Genomic DNA, 15,533 nt, shown 5'->3' with positions numbered 1-15,533 from the left:
GACAATCTGTTCAAAATAGCATACTAGGATGATAAAAATTGTAACACAATAATAGTGAACTTATTTATAGACCCTTGTACATTCATACACACACACATACACATACATACATACATATATATGTAGAGTATTAAAGTTATCTCTTTATTTTTTAAAATAGTCTCTTCCATGGCTCATCATCACATTTTTAAGACTGACTGACTCCACTTAAACTGACCAGCAGTCCAGCCCATTGCCCATTTCGTTTATTGTTTTTTTGATTTAGTATTGGAGAACAACAAAGGGTGCCATATCTTTATAAAATTATCTCGTTTAATTTCCCCTCTGTATAATGTAACCTGGTGGGTCAGTTTCTTCATGAGCACCACTGCCCATATTCTATTCAGGTATCTTTTCAAAGAGAGACCCTAGCTTCTTCTAAACCTGCCTCTCTGGTCATTCCCCATCTGTCACCAAATTACTATCACTGTCACCAATCCAAACTACATTTCACCATACTTACCCCTAAGCAGGCCTGCTTCTTGTCATGTCCTTAGCTGACCCCTCCTCTTTCAATGCCCACGCATTCCCACCCCCCACCCCACCAAGCCGGAACTATACTTCTGTTGCATGGACAATAGTGCAGAAAGCAAGTAACCAGAGGGAAATTTTTAAAGCAACTATCATGGCTCAGTGAGCTGCTGTCACTATAAAATTGCATGATGAGAGCAGATGGAAAGAGCCAACCATCCAATTAAAGAACATGCATGGACTGACATGGTCCAAGAAAGAAATGACAACACAAACATATCTCTGTGTTCGGGTAGGTAGGTAGGAGCAGTATTCTGGAAGCTGCTAGTTTGTCGTTTAGTCATGTCCGACTCTTCGTGACCCCATGGGCCAGAGCACGCCAGGCCCTCCTATCTTCCACTGCCTCCCGGATTGACTAGTTCATCTCTCCCTTTGTTTATCAAGCAGTGTGGCAACCAAAACTAAATCACAGCCTGGAAGACAGCCAGTACTCCCCATAGCTATGGTAAGAAGCAGCAGCAGCAGAAGTTAAACATGGACTTGCTCTCAGCAGGTCACAAAATGTGTAAGTGGGTATTTCATAATCTACACAGTCCATGCTTTATGAAATAAAGATTGTCCTTTCAATTGTCATCAATGTACAGTACTAAGTGCAAGCATTAAGTGTATATTGCAGAGAACAGGACAGCAGTTAGAAGAGATGGTATGCCATAAACCTCTGGAAGTCCAACTGCAAGGAATGAGAAGAGGGGAAAGATGAGATGTAAGGAAAGAGAGGAACATCCACAAACATGTCATCAAATCCTGTACCATCACAACCTGCCACACTGTTGATCAGTGCAAAACAAACAAACTCAAAGTAGTTAGATCATACACACAAGGCAAGAATATTCACCAACTTAAAAAAAAACCTCAGTTACATTTTAAGAAGCTGAAGGGGCTATAATGGGAGGAAAATGAGGAGAGAAATAGAATTTCATAACGGGAGGAAGAAGGACCACTGGGAAGGCACTGCCCCATCTGCCTCCCTGTCTTTCACTAATGCACAGAAAATGCAGACCTCTCCACCTCTTAAGGGTGAACACATATTTAAGAGCATAGTTTTCACAGACCACCTTCAACAAATGTATCACCCTGATCTGTCAAACTCATCAACACACGCACATCGTTCAGAGAGGAGGGGACAGAGTGGACTTAAAATGCAGAACAGAAAGGCAATTTGTATAAAACTGGAAATACACCAAGATTATCATTTGGATTTATTTGCTTTGCTCTCTCACACATTTACCCAAGCTAAAGGCTCAGGGGGAAAATAGGCACATAGGGAGAAATATCTGCTTAATAGTATTTTTAATAGCGATGACAGCCTCAATAATTCCACGCAAGACTAAAAAAAATATAGGCCACGGAGTTTAACTTTGCTTTCATCCCCTGCCACTCTGCCTAACCATTAACTCAAGAACGACGTGGGTGAAGCCACATTTTCCCCCCTACCAACCGGGGTGCCTGGGGGCGAATTTAGAAAGAAAGAAACAACAAGTGGCCCGTGGGACCGCAAAGACTAACAAGTATGATTCGGCACCAAGGTTTCCGCGCAGCCCAGCCCACGGAGCTGGGAATGCAGGTCCGAAGTGGGCGGGACGCCACGAAAGCTGGTGCTCGGGGAACCCCCGCTCGCCTTCGTGGGTCCGGCTACTCCATCTTAGCACCACCCAGTCGGACACGACTAAACAACCACGACTCCCTGCCAAAACAAAGAGGAAGCCCCCAATCCCACCCTTCCCTGGTGGGAGCTCACGAATGGGGGGGGGGGGAGAGAACGGGCGGGGAGGGCGCAGGCGCGCCGGGACAGAAGGACTCTTTCCTCCTTGTCTTTCTGCCGCCGCGTCCTCGAGTACCCCTTTCCCTCAAAAAAAAAGAGGAAAAGAAAGGGGGGAAAAGCGCCTCTCTTCCCATTTGTGACGAAGGGGTGGAGCCAGAGGAGGAGTGCTCCGAGCCGAAGGTTGGGAAGGCGGGGCGGTAAAGTGCTACGTGTCTCCTCAGCTCCTATACCTAGCCCCTTCCCTTGGAGCCTCTCAGCAGCCAGCTGGTCCAACGGGAGGGAGCCGCTAGCCCTCTCCTTCTTCTTCTTCTTCTACTACTACTACTCCTCCTGCCCTCCTCCTCCTCCTCCTCCTCGCGCTTTCCCACCGCTAAGAGAGCCGCCGCTCCCGGGTCGCGCGAGCCACAGGCATGTCTGAAAACAAGAAGCAGCGGATGGTAGGTGCCGTCTCGGCAGTTCTTCGCCCCGTCCGCAAACAGCCGCAGCTGCAATAGTCACCGTCCTGTAGTGACCGAGGGCAGGGCGGGATCTTGTGTGCCTCGGCAGCCCCTTTCTGCCTCTACCTCGCCGAGCGCGCGCGCGCTCACATCCCTTGTCGTGATGCTCGTGCGGGGGGGGGGGGTGGTGGTCGCCTGATTGGCTGCCTGCTGCGCGCACCGCGGTCTCCAGCCGACGCCACAAGCAGCCCGCGCGCCTCGGCGCTTTTGAAAGGTGCGCGCTTCCGACGAAGTTGGTTTCCCCGGCCTCGAGACGAGACGAAGAGAGGCGGCTTAGATGTGAGGCTGGGAGTCCTCTTAAAACAGCCGACTTGGGCGGGGGAGGACTGGAGAGGGGGAACCTTTCTCTGGATGGTTTGGACCGAAGCTGCGCTCGTCTTACTTATTTAGGATCAAAAACATCCACCCTCTCACCTTTGAGGTTGCTGAGCGCGACAATGGCACTACGGGAACTCTGTTTAGGTTTGCCGTACATTGGTCGTATCCAATGATGTCTTTCTACAGGACTTGGGCAAAATGTCCCGGCGCTTGCAGAAATGCGAGCTTCCTGCTAGCCCAAGTGTCACAGCTAGCATTTTTGATTCTGCTTCTGCAAGCCCTTGTGGAAGCGCTTTCATAACTCAGAGGTTTAGGCGCTGCTTGCACTAGTTCTGCGAGTGCTGCAACACTTGTCGTATTGCTAGCATTGTGTGTGCATCCACATTCTGTTGTTTAGAACGGTGTGTGTTCTCTGTGTGTGATGATTTTGCTTCAGAAAATATCAACATTTTTAATGTGTGCAGCTGCTGTAAGTCCCATGAAACTTAGACTATCCCTCAACACCTGCACAGGAGTATATATGTAGGAATGTACCCCCTTGTGTTGAATCCTGACTGAATTCTTCCTCTTTCCCATGAAACAAAAAACGTTGTCATTCTATAGCTGAACTTTCATTGCTTAGTGTAGTAAGTTGCAACTAGAGTAAGCCCACTGAATCAATGGAACCGATGGAGAAGCTTGACGCACCAAATCCCACTGATTCAATGGACCTACTGTAGTTATGATTTATTACATTAGGCAGGAGGATCTCAGCCACTGACTCATCTACCACTCCATACTATGGTTTTTGTCACATGGTTTTATCAAAGGGAGTATTTCCCTGTTGGTTCTACTGGACTTCTAAACAGCTTTTGATACCACTGACCATGGTGTTCTTCTGGCCCCATCTTCTCTGGGATGCGATTTGGAAGCACTACTTTTACAATGGCTGTGGTCCTTCCTGGAGGAGACAACTCAGAAGGTGTTGCTGGGGATTCCTCTTTGACACCGTGGCCACTGGGGTCCCTTAGGGTTCTGTTTTGTCTCCTATGTTATTTAACATCTACATGAAACTGCTGTGATAGATGGGTCTGAGTTTTGGGGTTTGCTGTCACCAGTATGTGGATGACACCCAACTATCTCTCCTTGCCATCTAAATCAGAGGGAGCTGTTTCAGCTCTAAAAGAGTGTGCAGGGTTTGTAATGAACTAGATGGTGAATAAACTTTAATCCAGACAAGACAGAGGTGCTCCCAGTTAGTTAAAAGGCAGATCAGGGAACATGGATACAGCCTGTGCTGGATGGAGTTACATGCTCTCCTGAAACTCCAGGTGCACAGCCTGGAAGTACTCCTGGATTCATTTCTAAGTTGGATGTCCAGGTTTCAACTGTGGCCAGGAGTAATTTGCACAATTAAAACTAGTGTACTGTACTAGTAGTTCCCATTCCTGGAGAGGTCTGATTTGGCCACAGTGACACATGCCTTAGTTACATCCTGGCTGGACTACTGTAACACACTCTATGTGGGAAAGTGTCAGGAAACATCAGTGGGTCTAGAACACTGCAGCCAGATGGCTAACTGGGGCTCGATACTGGGATCACACACACACCCCCCATTACAGCAGCTTCACAGGCTGCTAATCAGTTTCTAGGCAGAATTCAAAGTTCTGGTTCTAACCTAGAAAGTACTAAACAGCTTGGACCCAAGCTATCTCAAGGACTGCATTTCCTTTTATGAGCCTGCTCGAGTGTTAAGATCATCAGAAGAGGCCCTTCCTCTTGGTCCCATCACCTTCACAGGTGTATTTTGTGGGAACATGGGAGAGGGCCTTCTGTGTTGCTGCTCCCAGATTCTGGAACTCCCTCCCACATGAGGTTAGGTTCTGTACTTACTGTCCTTCTGCAAGCAGGCAAATACCTTTCTCTTCAGGAAAACTTTCTCTAAGTAAATTGCTGCCGAGTGGTGTTTTTTTTTTTAAATGTATTCTTGTACCTTACTGCACTGAATGTGTTTTGCTATTGCTTATGTTTTCTTGGAATTGTATTCTTTGATTCTTTTAGTATAGTACTGTATACTCACCATTACTAACTTAAATACTGTCTTTTAATTGTTGTATGCCATCTTGGGTCTTTTTAAGGAGATAGATGGGTTAAAATATTTTAAATGAATCTTAAATAAATAAATCATCAATGCAGAATTAGGCGTCTGTACGTTTATGTGAGATCTGGTCTCCTGCCCCTAGTTAAAGATGCTATGCTAAAATTATAAAACAAAACCCAAAAAAGCTCGCTGGTGAGTAGCAGGAGGAGACAAGTGGCCTGCATCACTTATTCTGTCTCCATAATTCTGACCAGCCTTCGCAATCTAGTGCCTTCTTGATGCTTTCGACAACACTCCCCTATAGCACCAGCCACCATGGTCATGGATGATGGGATTCATCTGAGAGTACCACCAAATTGGGGAACACTCATCCAGGCAGTGTAGAATCTATTTGTCTGTCATAGATGTGGGGAATTCTCATGAGAGAAGAAGCCAGGTTTCTTCTTTAGAGAAATAGCAGGAAGCGTAGCATACAGTTAGTGGGCTTCACAAGTCTTGATTCATTTAGCTAATCTGTATGCATGCATATTGGCTTTGAATGATTTTTGTGCCTTTTTTCCCCAAGTGATGGCTGTTTCCTGAATTAAAAAAAAATGGCCAATAAGATAGTGGTTAGGCGTGTGAAGAAAGTGAAATCTGTCATGGTTACTGCCGTATGTGATCTGGAATGCTGCTTGCTTGCTTTTTCTCTTTGACTATTGTTTTAATATTCTCACCTCCAGAGTTCTAGAAAGTTACTTGAGAAAGTCAATTGTTCAAAAATTGGAACAAGAATCTAAAAGAAGGTCCTTTCTTTCACCAGGAAACTTGGCTCTTCAGCAAATTCTGTGGCAAGGGATGATTATTCAGTGAGGAAGGAGTAAGTGCTGTGCACATACAGTATTCAAAGGAATTTCTTTCTTCACATGTACCAGTCACCTAGGTCAATTTAAGTTTTGGTCAAAAGTAACCTGCTAAACTAGCATTTCAAAATGATCAGTCTTCTCACAAGTAGTGTTGGATTTGTATTTTTTTCATTACCTACATTGCAATTTCTATATGAATTTTTTATGTTCAGGAATAGGTTTATATTGGGGTCTCTTCTTCCCCCACCCCCAGCATTAACAAAGTATGTAAGAAATGAATTAGTCTCAAATATTTCTTAACAGATTAATAGGGGCTTACAACTAGATTTAACTTTTACGAGCACTTGGCATAAACTTATATAGATCACTGCCCACTTCTGAGTAGTTGGCTGCAGTCTGCAAAAGCTTCTGCCAAATAAAAAGTTGGTAGTCTTCAAAATATCACAGCATACTTTGTTACTTTTGGTGCAACACAGCTGTCTTCTTGGGAATTTTAACCCAAGAAAATACCTTTAGCTGGGGTTGCTGCTGTTGTATTTTGCCACAACTTTTAAGGCATGACTATACATGGCAATGGTGGAGATAATGAACACACTTTAAAGACATTTACCGAATTAGTCCAGGAGGAGTTGCTAGCTCACACAAGTAGCATTTTCTGTGCTCAGCACTTGGGGTCTATTTCAGAGATGGACTACATCTCCCAGAATCCTATGGCCAGCATAGCTACTGAATGTGTGAACTGTGAGATTACTACACACTTTGCTATGCCTAGAGCAGTATAGGGTTCATCCACACTGTGTTGTTCTTGTCCCCCATCCTTCTGGCTTTGTTCTGGGCCATTCTTATGGCTTTTGTTGCAGTTTTGGATAGATCATCCTGGCATTGGCATCCATACATGGGGAGGGTATTTGTTCTTGGATGTCCTGGGTCTTCTCAGTACAGTACTGGCTATTTGCAGACATCCAAAATTGTTCTTTAAGATCTCTCTCCCAACACAGATCACTGTCCTCTTTTGTCTGTCTCCTCTGCCCTCTCTGCACCTGTTTTACTCTTTCCTCAGTTCCCTCCTTGCTTTACCTGTCCATCTTTCTCAAACCTTCACAGTTTGGCTGCAGTGGTTCCCCCCTTTTATCCCCCTTTTTCCTTTTGTTCAATGGTTCAAAAATGATTTTAAAAAAAACAGAATGAAAGTGTATCTCTGCCCTGCCCTTTCACTGCCTTCATCACTCTCAGCTCCCTTTCTGATAACTCAAACCTTCAGGTTTTCACTTCGGTGCTTTCCAATTTTATTTTTGCTTGTTTTTTGTCGCTTTTGTGCTGTGTTGCAAAAGTTGATAAAAACATTAAGCAGATAAAAAAAACAACAAGCAGAATGCAGGATCAGCTGATATCTAATCTGCATTTTCCCCATCCTCTTCACTCTCTCCTCCCTTCCCTCTTTGTTTTTATTCTCAGATTTTCACTTTTTCACTTAATATTTTCATTTTAGTTTCCACTTTTGTGCTATGGTGCAAAAGTGATAATATTTTTTAAAAAATAAGTAGATGCCAAGAATATCTGATTTTCAGCCTCCCACCTCCACCCCCCCAAAAAAAAACACAAAAGAGGAGAATCATTAAGGTATGGAGGGACAGAGACTATCCAATAGGAAAATATCTATAAGGAAGGGTCATCAAGTGACATCCACTCACAAAGTGCATGGATCAACATGCATCAGTGCAGCACTGGGGCCCACACAAGCAGATAGTACATGGGACCAAATTGGAGCAAAACAGAACAAAAATATGCCACCAGTTGTAATTTTTTTAAAAACCCTAAAAAACATTCTTTGTCCTGTTTCAACTCTGTCAGTACTAGTTTCAACCTTGTGTTGTGTGGATACCAAAATGCAGTATTAATATTAAGGGTGCAAGGAAAATTTAAAAGCTGTTTATTGTGGATGTGCCTATACATTGACCCCCATGTACCCCATGGTCTTCTGTGTCAACTCCTGTGCTCATCGGAAGAATCAGATGCTAAATTCTTTTAGTACTTTGGCATTGGGAAATACCCTCACTGAACATTCACAGAGCATTAAGAGGTTCCGGTCAGATTAGTACTTTTTTCCGGAGTGTAGGGCGCTGAGCAAAGAGCAAAAGGAACCAAAGTACAGACAACGAGAGGCTGTTGCTGGGGAAGGAACAAGATTAGCAAACGACACCTGGGTAGTTTAAACAAGCAAACCACTGCTAGTATCCTACACACACACACAAACACACACATATGCAGATCAAGGAGACAAGTCAATGAGTTGTATTTATTGGTTACAAGTCTACCCTTATGCATATTAGTAGACTTTCCTGGCACAGATTTCTGTGAGTCTTATAACTTCAATGACATGGATCATTAGTAGAGAGTTAAAAAACAGAAACTGCTGTCAAAATTCTCTGATAGAAATGCCTTGGAGTCCCAAGCAGAGTGCTTAGGAAAGTTACTTTTCATGGATTATACCTGCCAGAATCCCAAAGATGCCATGTAGCTAGATGAGTTGGGGACTTCAGGCCCCCTCAAATTCCAGAAATTTAGCCCCAAAATTTTATTCCTTGTATTGTATTGAGGCGGTTGTGCCATATTTTATGGACTGTATCAGAGTTGACAGGTTTGCAGCATGCTTTGTATCTCCACTGCAGTCTATTCTGCAGGAAGCCAATAAGAGAAACAAGATGCTAGGAGAGTAGAAACTGTTGAAAAGGTCCTCCCTCCCTCCCTTCTCCCATGATTATCATGGTGTCCTTAAGATTGTGCATGCTTCAGTTTAGGAAGCTCTCTAGCTATATTGACTTCCTTTTCAACATTCAGATTCATTGTTTAACAAATCAGCACTGTGGAACTGAATTTCTTAGGCTGTTCAAAGGTTCACTTGGAGAACTTTGCTGTGCACAGGACCACAGCCAAAACGGATAAGAAGCAAATAGTTATTGGACATACAGGACATTGTTTCATAGGTTTGTGAATAGAGATGGGGGTATTCATATACGAATATCCCCACGCAGCTGGAGTTAATGAGGGTCCGGCCCCTGGGGCTGGACTGTCCACTCACACGTCTGGTGGCGGTGGCCTCGCTCATCCTTCCAATCACTCCAAGAGCCCTGCTCTCTTCTTCCTCGGCTAGCAAATCTAGACAAGGGAAGGGAGGATGAGTCTCCCTACACGGCTGCTGAATCACCGGCTGAGCAGGAAGAGAGCAGCACTCCGGGAGTGATTGGAAGGATGATCGAGGTCGGCAGTGGCAGATGCACGAATGGACGGTTCGGCCTCGGGAGGGGGCTCATTAACTCCAGCTGTGCAGGGATATTCGTCTTCTTATATGAATACAAATACCCCCATCTCTGTTTATGAACCATGTGGTCTTGATTTAAACCTGAACTGCTTACCAACCAGTATTTCCAAATGCTAGAACTGGACTGCTTATCATGCCTATGTGTGTTTGTATAAAGAATTTAGTAGTAGCCATTGTGTGTTGTCAAACAGCTTCTAACTTACGGCAACACTTTCCAGGGTTTGCTAAGTATAGCATACTTTGCACTGGTTTACCATTCCCTTCTTCTTGGACACTCTGAGGCCATGTAGCTTGCTCAAGAACCCACAGGCGATCAGGTCTCCTATAAGGCACAGCAAGGAACTGGACTCGTGACCTCTGGCTTTGCAGACAGTCACTCCTTCTCACTGTGTAGAATTTAACTTGATCAATATTAATCACAACAGACCAGGACTTCAAAAACAGTTTAGATGCTTAACATACCTTCAGGAGAACTCCTAAAGGTATGTGCAGTCTGAGCTGTGACTTTTCTGATTACATAGCAAAGAGTGGTGAAATAAAATTATACAGGAAACATACCTACAGCTGTAAACATTTTTGAAACTAAGCTCTGCTGGAAACGATGTAAGTTACCTCTGAATAAATACGCATAGGATTGGGCTGTAAATGATTAAACCTGGGAATTTTTATTAAAAGAGGTAGTCCAAAGGTATGTAATTTATAACTATAAGTGGCATCCGTAGTAAATTAGCTTTGTGCCCATATCTGAGCTAGATGAACAGCTAGTTTCACCAGGAGCTATCAAGGGGTCAAGAAAGAGCTTTGAAAGGTTGCTTTTTGCATTACAACTTCCAGAACCCTCAAGTCTGGCTATGCTAGCAGGGTGTCACGTTTCTGGGAGTTATTGTCCAGAAAAGTAACTTTCCTGAACTCTTGGCCAAGAACACCTTTCTTTGAAAATATCTGCTCATCCACTTTCTGCTGTTTGTAGTGAAGTTTCTTTGAAACATCGAGTAGTAACGCTTATTTACTGAACTATTACATATCCCATAGTATTATAACATCTGCTGAGATTTTGATAATATACACACAAATTTACATGACATTTTTTTAAAAAACACGATAAATCAATCATATAAACATATTATTTGGTTGCCAAGGTGCTAAACAATTTTCATAAACAATAAACGAGAGATCTTGGCTTTGTCTTCTCAAAACTGTTTGGCTAACTAACATCTAAATGATATAAACAAATAAATAAACTAAGTAGGAATAACTTGGCAGATTTACTCCGGAGTGTAAAACTCTGAAACTTATTGATTTGCTACCATAATAAACACTAACTTAATAGCCTTGTTGATGGAGTAGAAGTCAAAGGACAATGTACTCGGGAGTGAATGATTGTCTCACTCCAGTAGTGCCGTCTGAAGTAATGACTGATATATATTGGTAGGGCAGACTGAATAAACTTATGAAGCTGTCTGTGTTTATGTCAGGACTGTGAACTAATACATTATTGGGTTAAAAAGTCAGTTGACTATTTTGGTATAGATGCCACATACAGGTGTCAATTGCATCCCTTTGTACTACCTCTTAAAAACAAAACAAAAAAAAAGATTTAAAATTAGATTAAATGTGTCTTTGTTGATTTTATTTATCATTTTCAGTGTGGCATTTCTTTAATTTTTTAAAAATATTTATACTGTTTTTAACTTTTAAACATTGTATTTTAATGGTGTAAACCACTATGGGTCTTTTTTAAGGAGAAAGGCAAGGTAAAAATAGTTTAAACAAACAAATAAATAAATTGCTGTTGACCCAATCATCATCATCATCATTATCATCATCTTAGTACTATAGAGCTGGAAGGGACTCTATGGATCATTAGGTTCAGACTTTGTTTAGGAGACACAGTGGGGGGAACTGAACTTTCAGCCTCCAGTTCTCTCACACCTAAACCTGTCCAGCACTTTGAATAAATGACTTTTGTACATCCACTTCCAGAATTTCAGTTCAGAATTAGAGTCTAAAGAAGGAAAGCTTCCAAGTTGATCATTCAGCTTATTCCAAAGTGTTTTAACTTTACTGATTTTAAAGACAACATATTGTACTAAAGTGTAGTAAGGACTGCATTCCTCTAGATCAGTGGTTCCCAGACTTTTTCAACTTGGGGCTCCCTGGCCTTACAAGCCACTGGTTGCAGCTCCGCCAATATGGGGTGGGGGGTGGGAAGGGGGAAGCCCAGCTTGAGTAGTACTTCCGCAAATTCTGCAGAAATACTGTACATCTGAGGATGCCACGGCACCCCTGGCTGGGTTTGGCAGTGCTCTGAGGTGCCCCAGAGCACAATTTGGGGACCACTGCTCTAGATTCTAGAAATCTGAATTGTGCAACATTTTTGTTTTTAGACGGCAACCTTAAAAATAAAAGGCGCAGTGTGCTGCTCATCCAGAGTTATTCTAAGAGACAGCTGTGGAATAAAGCTTTGGTGTTCTTTTTGTGGGGCTAAGAAAATACTGTAGCATGAAAGAACAAACTAGGAGTCCTGGGCCAGGAACCGACAAAAGGGGAGAGAAAAGTGTCATTCTAGACCTGGAATTATCATTACATACAGTGAGGCGGCCACCTCAGGTAGGAGTACTGGGGGCAGCAGTGAGGTGCCAAGGGCCAGAATTTTGAGTGAAGTATTCCTTAAGCCTCATGTTCTCAGACATAGTAGAGGGAGGATGCTGCCCCATTATCACTGCTGATAATGGGCCCCACTGTGAGAAATTAGAATGGTGCTATTTTGTCTTCCCCCTCAGGCAGGCACAGGAAAATATACTTAGTTTTAGACTTTGCTTCCCAGAATAATCCCAGTCATAGTGAACAGTGACTGGAGGATTCTGGGAATTTTAGTTGAAAATGGTAAGCTTTTCCATCTCTGGCCTCAGGCAACAGAATGTCTTGGGTTGGCAGTATGGGTATGAAGACGTATACGTAAGATTGGACCAGAATAGTAGCACAATGCTTGTTATTATTTTCTCTGAGTTTTTAAACCAGTGTAGAATGACAGAAATTGGCTGTATTATCTTTTAAAAAGTAATGAATGTACACCTAGGAAAGAGTAAAGTCACAGGAGTATGCTCAAGGTGTCAGTATGTAACAATGCTTTGATTCTGTTTATGGTTTTTGAGACAAAATCTTGTTTTGTTTTTTAGTTCTTCCATGGGGGCAATTAAATTCCAGCCTGTACTCATTAGGGATGTCCTTTGGTTGGAAATAAATGCTTGGAGAAGATTTCTCCCAGGTCATATTGTATTCTGAAGGCTATACATTCTTGTTGAGCTGTGTATGTAGCTGTACATTTACTGTAGATATGTTAGAAAACCACAAGACCTACCGTATTTTTTCGTGTATAAGATGCCCCCGTGTATAAGACACCCCCTTTTCTAACCCAAAATAAAGAAATCTAAGTGGGGCTTAGCAAGTGGAGGGGGGAAGCAGGGATCAAAATGCTTTGATCCCTGCTTTCCCCCTCCACTTTCTTGTGAGGAAACTGGAAGGGGAAAATACTTTCTTTGGAAGAAAGTGAAGGAGAAAAGCAGGAATAATCAAAGAGCTTTGATTCCTGCCTTTACCCTCCAATTTCTTGTGAAGAAAGTGGAGGGGCAAAGCACTTTCTGCAGAAGAAAGTGGAGGGGGAAGCAGGGATCAAGGCACTTTGACCCCCCCCTGCTTATTTCGTCTAAAGATTTTAGACAAAAGTATCATCTTATAGATGGAAGAAAGTGGAGGGGGAAAGCACTTTTTTCACAAGAAAGTGGAGGGGGAAAGCAGGGATCAAAGCACTTTGATACCTTCCTCCCTGCTTACCTCTGTGTATAAGACGACCCTTCATTTTTAATTTAAAGATTTTAGACAAAAGTATCATCTTATAGATGGAAAAATACGGTAATTCATTCAAACAATCCATTCATATACAGTGGGGCTTCACAAGACAAATGCCTCGCAGGACAAAAACTCACAAGACAAATGATTTTGGCGATGGGGTTGATGACTCGCAAGACGAATGTTCCTATGGCCATGCTTCGCAAGACGAATGTTTTCTGTTTTTTGCTCCTGCCTCATGTTTGTTGATTTTAAAATATTTTTCTATGATGTTTAAAAAGTTAAAGTATTTTGATTGAAATTTTTGAAATCATCTGCACAACATGTATGGCTTTAAAGAGCACTTAATAAACCCTTTGTAAACCAAATTTGACTTTATTCTGACTTTTTTTGCCCATAGGAATGCATTAATTAGATTTCAATGCATTCCTATGGGAAAACGTGTTTTGCAAGATGAATTTTTCACAAGACAACATTAACCACGGAATGGATTAAATTCATCTTGCGAGGCACCACTGTAGTCAGCTGTATTATTTATAACATCCCAGAGCAGGTCAACATATGGTTGTGTGTCTTATGCCGGAATGCCTCCCAAACAGAGTTTGAAGAAGTTAAATTTTCGGACTACAGCTCCCAGAATTCTTCCACCAACATAGCCACTGCCTTAGGCTGGTGGGACATTCTGGGAGATTTTGTCCAAAAAATAATGACTCTTCCAAGCTCTGCTCCTTTCTTTTGAATGGAAAAGCCAATCTGAATCCAAAATTAGGAAACCAAATTGATTTTTCTGTGTCCTGTTTTACATTTCAGTTTTAAATACAAGCAGACAGCTCAAACACGGACAGAATTTTCCCCTTATAACTTATGTAAGTGCTTTAGAAAGGAATATGTTATAAGAACCCAAATGGTGCAGTTACTGTTCTACAAATCAATTACAGACAGATAGCTGCTATCACTGACTTGCACACAATTTCATGCAAGTCTGATGGCAAGTACGCATTGCATAACAAGATTGATTTTATATCTACTGTATATGCTCGAGTATAAGCCTAGTTTTTCAGCACAATTTATTTTGCTGAAAAAGCACCCCCTCAGCTTATACTCGAGTCAGTGTCAACATTACATGTTCTCCCCTGCAGTACAGGTGTTCTCCGGACTCCCCCACTCATCTACAGGCGCCTGCAGCCTCTGTGGGTGGTCCAATGACTCAGGTTAAATACACTGCATTTCTGCTTCCAGTACACTCCCATCCTCCTCCTCCTTCTGCGTATTCTATGTACCCACCTTCGTCCTCCCACCTTCCTCCTCCATCTCCCTCCATCTTGTTACGCAGCAGTAGAGCAGTAGATAAGCGCAGCATCCAGTATGAGTCCCTTCTCTGCAGGCAGTGAAGTGTGTCTCGCAGCTCAGAAGGGCAGTATCTTCAAAAACATTTAACCTACTGATGCCTCAATTAATGTAATTTTATTGGTATCTATTTTTACTTTTGAAATTTACCAGTAGCTGCTGCATTTTCCATACTCGGCTTATACTCGACTCAGTAAGTTCTCCCAGGTTTTTTTGTGGTTAAATTGGGTGCCTCAGCTTATATTCGGGTCAGCTTATACTCGAGTATATACGGTATATCTTATGATATATTTTGATTTATAGAGATTTACTTTCTTGATCACCAATGAATTTCTTAATCATCCCAGGCAATTGACTAATTAGCTATTTACATCTTGAGTTTCTAATAAAAGTTATTTGCCCTTTATAAACTGGCATACAGGAAGTGCCATTAGACACAACTGCATAAAAGAACAGTTATGCAAATGCAGTGTACTGAGATAATCGATTTAGTTTGCAAAGGATAAAAAGTTTTGTTCAGCTCTTATTGGTTGCAGAGTAGGATGGGTATAAGCCACAGAGGAATGGATGACTATTCTTCTGTTTAGCCTATTGACAAAATAGATATTAGTTAATCAATCTCTGTTAAGCCTTAGGCAACCCCCTGGAATGACAGCTTCAAAAGATGCATTCGGAATTCAGCTATTCACAGGAACTATGCAGTCTGGCTGCATCTCAGACTTTTTCCAGCACACCCAAAATTCTTCCTTGTTGTCAAATAGAATTCAGGTGGCCTTCCTCACAGCTGCTCAATAGAATCCAAAACAACTGAGGCCGGAGACTGTGGGAGTAGACTTTTGGACCATATTGTTTAAAGCTGCATGGATTGAGATGTCATAATGCAGAACCCTTCACTACATAAAAATTCGCTGCCCTTTATCCAGTTGATAATTTCAACTGAAGTGGA

At 42.4% G+C, this 15,533-nt stretch overlaps 1 protein-coding gene across 3 annotated transcripts in view; it reads left to right on the top strand.

The window, feature by feature from the left end:
- The first annotated feature begins 2,587 nt into the window (after window positions 1-2,587).
- Window positions 2,588-15,533, top strand: part of PAPSS2 (3'-phosphoadenosine 5'-phosphosulfate synthase 2) — a 54,703-nt gene continuing 41,757 nt past the window's right edge. For all 3 annotated transcript variants that reach the window (XM_020801275.3, XM_020801274.3, XM_072995275.2), the window contains exon 1: window positions 2,588-2,769. In XM_020801275.3, coding sequence (XP_020656934.1) covers window positions 2,743-2,769 — 27 coding nt within the window. In that variant the 5' untranslated portion in view covers window positions 2,588-2,742. The remainder of the gene's footprint in view (window positions 2,770-15,533) is intronic.

The sequence above is a fragment of the Pogona vitticeps genome, chromosome 3, assembly GCF_051106095.1.
Source record: "Pogona vitticeps strain Pit_001003342236 chromosome 3, PviZW2.1, whole genome shotgun sequence".
Classification (NCBI taxonomy): domain Eukaryota; kingdom Metazoa; phylum Chordata; class Lepidosauria; order Squamata; family Agamidae; genus Pogona; species Pogona vitticeps.
This window is presented reverse-complemented; position numbering and strand designations above follow the sequence as displayed.